This window comes from Anticarsia gemmatalis, chromosome 11 (genome assembly GCF_050436995.1).
Source record: "Anticarsia gemmatalis isolate Benzon Research Colony breed Stoneville strain chromosome 11, ilAntGemm2 primary, whole genome shotgun sequence".
Taxonomy (NCBI): Eukaryota; Metazoa; Arthropoda; class Insecta; order Lepidoptera; family Erebidae; genus Anticarsia; species Anticarsia gemmatalis.
The window spans coordinates 6,242,040-6,247,351 of record NC_134755.1 but is presented as its reverse complement, the minus strand read 5'-3'; the positions used below and the strand labels follow the sequence as shown (position 1 = coordinate 6,247,351).

The 5,312-nt window shown below is 38.5% G+C and overlaps 2 protein-coding genes across 2 annotated transcripts; both read right to left on the bottom strand.

Moving 5' to 3' along the window:
• On the bottom strand, nt 1-345 carry LOC142976812 (uncharacterized). The gene has a single exon (XM_076120379.1). It carries the CDS (start codon nt 343-345, stop codon nt 1-3), a length of 345 nt encoding a protein of 114 aa, XP_075976494.1.
• A 7-nt stretch (nt 346-352) lies between these two features.
• On the bottom strand, nt 353-2,752 carry LOC142976811 (uncharacterized). The gene has a single exon (XM_076120378.1). It carries the CDS (start codon nt 2,750-2,752, stop codon nt 353-355), a length of 2,400 nt encoding a protein of 799 aa, XP_075976493.1.
• Between the last annotated feature and the right edge of the window lie 2,560 nt (nt 2,753-5,312).

The following is a 5,312-nucleotide window of genomic DNA, read 5'->3' as shown; positions in this document are numbered from 1 at the left end:
CTAGGTGGGGTCGGCACAACATGTTTTCCTCTTCCACTCATCCCTTTCAGCCGTCAACTCTGTACTCACCCCTTTCTTGTTCATATCCTCTTTCACACAATCCATCCATCTCTTTTTTGGTCTTCCTCTACTTACATGTCCGCTTACATTCATATTCATCACTCGTCTCGTAACATGGCTTTCTTCTCTTCTCATGACATGTCCATACCATGATAGCCTCCTACTCTCTAGTTTTTCTGTGACTGCCGCAACTTTTAAACTTCCTCGAATGTACTCATTCCTTATCCTATCCACTCTTGTCACACCGCACATCCACCTTAGCATCCTCATTTCATTTATATGCATCTTTCTTTCATTCGTCTTTTTCATTGACAACAGGTCTGATGACCGTTTTGTAGATTTTCCCCTTGAGCTTAAGAGGCATTTTGGGGTCACACGTTGTACCAGAGACCTGTCGCCATTTCATCCAGCCAGCATTTATCCTATTATTCACGTCTCGGTCAATTTCGCCATCGCTCTGAATGAGGGAGCCAAGGTACTTAAAATCGGAGCATACTGGCAGGGAAACGCCATTTAGAGCAATGGGGGAGAAGTTTGAGGGACCACCAAAGTCGCAGTAAAGGTGCTCGGTCTTAGTTCGGCTGATCTTTAGTCCAACCTTCTCCAACCTCTCCCGCCATTGCTCGAGTCTGCTCTGTACTCCGGCTGCATCTTCTCCAACAAGTACAATGTCGTCGGCGAACAACATGCACCAAGGTGCCTCTCCTTGGATTTCGGCGGTTAAAGCGTCCAAGACAAGAAGAAACAGAAATGGGCTTAAAGCCGACCCTTGGTGCAAGCCTACAGCCACACTGAACTTGTCAGTTAACCCAGCTTCGGACCGGACGTGAGTACTAGCACTTTCATACATCGAACATACAATCCTTACATACTTCTCAGGCAGATTCTTCTTTCTCAAAGCCCACCACAAAACTTTACGAGGCACTCGGTCATAGGCTTTTTCAAGGTCGATGAAGACCATGTGCAGGTTTTTATGCGCATGTTTAAATTTTTCGCACAACTGGCGTAATGCGAATATTGCGTCTGTTGTGCCCCGTCCTGGCATAAAACCAAATTGGTTTTGGGTTACCTCGCACTCTTCTCTTATTCTTCTTTCTATCACTTTCTCCCAAATTTTCATACTATGTGACATGAGCTTTATTCCTCGGTAGTTGTTACATTCTTGTGCATCCCCTTTGTTTTTGTAAATAGGCACCAGTGTACTGTTGCACCACTCATCTGGTATAATCTCTTCCTGTAACAACTTGTTGAAGAATAAAGTCAGCCACTTACATCCATCCTCTTTCAGAAACTTCCATACTTCAGATGGTATGCCATCTGGACCAACTGCTCTGCCGTTTTTCATGCTCATTACAGCCTTTCTTACTTCATCTATACTTACTTTCCTTATCATTCCTAAGTTCCTCGGTACTTCTTCTATTTCCTTGCTCCAATCATTCTCTTCATTCATTAACTTTTCAAAATACATCTTCCAGCGTCCTTTTATATCCTCATCGGCAGTTAAAACTTTTCCACTCTCATCTTTAATGCATTTTATTTTCGTAATGTCCCTTCCATTAATTTCTCTAGCTTTAGCTAACCGGTATAATTGCTTTTGTCCTTGGGGAGTTTCTAAGGATTTATATAGGTTGTCTTGGACTTTGCCCCTTGCAATAGCCACAGCTTTCTTAGCTTGTTTCTTACTTTCATTATACACCTTGCGTTTTTCCTCTCTCATAATGGGGTTACATATGTCCACACTTTTCCAGTCTTTAAATGCATCCTTCTTCTCTTTCAGTGCCCTTTGTACCTCTTCATTCCACCACCATGTATCTTTATCAATCATTCTTTTCCCTTTGCTCTCACCAAAAACATTCGTCGCCACACTCCTTACACAAGAAGCCATTTCATTCCAGCATTCATTAGCGGATTTCTTCCGTATATCATCTTCCATGTCTATCATCTTTTCTGTCACTCTCTTCTGGAATTCATCCGCACATTCTTTCTTTTCTAACATAAACCATTTCGTTTTCGGTAGAGGTTTTGGTCTACTTATCGCTGTTTTCAGTTTTATACATATCTTTAGGAGCATTAACCTATGTTGGGACACAAGTGGCTCCCCAGGTATGACTTTGCAGTCCTTGGCCGTGCTGAAGCTATTCCTTCTGAGCAAGAAGTAGTCGATCTGTGTGCTATGCGGACCAAAACCTCTACCGAAAACGAAATGGTTTATCCATTTCGTTTTCGGTAGAGGTTTTGGTCTACTTATCGCTGTTTTCAGTTTTATACATATCTTTAGGAGCATTAACCTATGTTGGGACACAAGTGGCTCCCCAGGTATGACTTTGCAGTCCTTGGCCGTGCTGAAGCTATTCCTTCTGAGCAAGAAGTAGTCGATCTGTGTGCTATGCGGACCACTTTTGTAAGTGATAAGATGTTGGTCCAATTTTTGAAAAAAGGTGTTTGCTATGGCCAGATCAAAAGCAGAAGCAGCTTCTAGCAGTGTTTCCCCTTCACGGTTCCGTTGACCAAAACCCCACCCCCCATGTATTCTTTCATACCCTACATTTGCTCTCCCTACATGTCCATTAAAATCACCTCCTATGTAGATTTCTTCACTCTGTGGGATACTCATTACTACCATATCAAATTCCTGCCAAAACTTGTCTTTCACTACTTCATCACATCCCACTTGAGGCGCATATACACTCATAACATTTAGCACTACATCTTTTATCATAACTTTTACTAACATAATTCGATCATTCACTCTCTTTACATCCGTCACGCATTCTTTCAGTTTTCTATCTAACACCACACCCACTCCATTCCTTTTACCATCACTTCCAGTATAATAAAATTTATATCCTTCTCCAATCTCTCTAGCTTTCGTGCCTTTCCACTTCGTCTCTTGCAAACATGCTACATTTATTCGCCTCCTGTTTAAAACATCGGCAAGCTGGTGTCAATAACCTGAACATGCTATAATATGGGTCAAATTGCGGTTTCAAATAGTACTTTGACACTAATATGTAACTATGTTTGTCCTGGTAATAGAGCACGTTGCATTAATTAGTTTCATTACCACGAGTTCCATGGTTTTAGTTATCACATGACCTATGAAAATGGAATTTCTGTGTTACATTGTATTTTTTAAGAAATAAAATACATTTTAATATCTTTTAAAAGTGGCTAAAAGCCAAAGTGCGTTTACAATTTTATATGGTTAACTAACTACAAGTGCAGCAGGTTACGTTGAAACTTAGGTGAATGTAATTTATTCATGGCTAAAGCGAAAACTCGCTTCGTTTCGTCCTAGCTTTAGTCTTCTTGGTTGCTTTTCTAAACTACCTGTGAATATGAAGCCTCTACCAGTTTTCGTCCATGTAGCTTGGCTTTTAACGAGAAGTAAAATTTGCATTAAACACCTTAACTTTTTAATATAGAGTCTTTTTATATTAAATCTGTAAGTGAAATAAGTAAAATGAATAATTTTAATACCATCAATACTATATATATACTATACTATCGAACACTGGTTATAAATTAATTCTTGATTTAGATTCAGTTATTTATACATTAAACAAACTAGCGTAACAACAACAGCACCTTATCATGAATTAATATGTAAATCTTGTAGCTATTTATTTTGCGCTAAACATAGAATAACATATAAACAAGCTGCTATCTCTCCTTGTTAATAAGGGCACTTAATAAGGACCGTCCACTTAAGGATACAAGTGACAGTGATATCTATTTATAAGGGAAGGTCCTGGTATCCCTAATCACGCATTGTTGCAGTCCCTAATTGCTTGGCCGTGTAGTTTCGGGGAGGAATCGTCAAATCCCTTGTGTTGTGGACCATGTCATACATTTATCGATGTTTGCGATGATCTTTTCTTATTAATGAGATATGTGAAAGGAATTTTAGACCTACGAAACGACTACGTTAAGTAAGAACAATGCGTTGTTACCACAATTTCTCATTTTTAGATCGTCTACTAGCATTGTTATAATCTGGTAAAAAATAAATAAACAAACAAATAAATAAATAAATCTTAGCTTTATGTAATGTCAAGAAAGACCTTAAAAAGATTGGCTAAGTATAGTCTATGTTGTAACGACGGTGTTAAAAAAGCGCGGTCGTTTTTCCGTCTCCCTTCGTTTGTTGTACTCGCTTGAACCAGACACATCTTACTTTACGACCGCCAACCATAATACATCGAATCGATTTAAATTACAACGTCCAATATATTACAGCGCAGGTCTATTATGTTACTTCACTAAAGCTCCCATCTGATATGGCTAAAGAATGATCAAGTTTCCATACAAAGACAATATCTCAATAGGTACGCGGAATAACTGTATTATCAAGTAGGCAGGGCGGGAGCGGCCGCGGACATGAAATATAACGCACTTACCGTACCTCGTAATATTGCGTTCTCTTGCAATATGAAAATTTATTGCAACGTATGTGTTAGTATAGAAATAGATGACTAACTAAGAAAAATGAGTATCGTTCTAATAACTTAGGTACTTAGTAACTCTCTGCTCGGTTACGCCACGTATTTCGATTCAGCGCGCATGTTTTGAATATTTGTTGGTACGTCAAAGTTTGTACACTGTAATATTTGACGTGAAGGTACGACATATTCCCCTTTGGAGAGCTTGTGTAATAAGTTATTTAACTTATGCTGGGAAATTAATTTCAGAGTGTCTTTATCTTATATTATTATCGCTCGTGAATGTTTGTGAAATTACAACTATTTTGATATTTATCACCGGTAGCGGTATAGTAACTCGCTTCTCTACTCGCTTTTTCTGAGTTTAGAATTTAATGTTTAGATTATTGCAGAAAAACTTTTAAGAATAATTTCAGACTACTTACTCTATTTCATTAAAAAGTATTGTTATTGTTTATTCTCTGTACGGAGATAGAGAAACTATTTCTTATTCTATAAACTTTACTTACACATAAATACAGCATAACACCTCTGAGTTAGTTTTCTTCGGACTTTCTTACAAAACTTAGGTAAAGAATAAGTTCCAGTGAACTGGAATTGCATTGCATAGTTATCGACAAACACGCACACAGAGTTGTTCATATCTCTACGTGTAGGAGTACAATGCGCGGTCATATTAATGTACATGAGTGTGTGAAACAAACTCATCTCTTCAGAAAGTTGCTCTTCAAAGTAATTCGCTTCTGGGCTCCAGAGTGCAAAAGTCGTACTTTATGAACCTAATTAAGTGTCGTATAATAAGCTTCAATT

What these genes read in the sequence shown, in the direction of transcription:
- LOC142976812 (XM_076120379.1), bottom strand. Translation starts at nt 345, where the DNA reads ATGCATATAAATGAAATGAGGATGCTAAGGTGGATGTGCGGTGTGACA.
- LOC142976811 (XM_076120378.1), bottom strand. Translation starts at nt 2,752, where the DNA reads ATGAGTGTATATGCGCCTCAAGTGGGATGTGATGAAGTAGTGAAAGAC.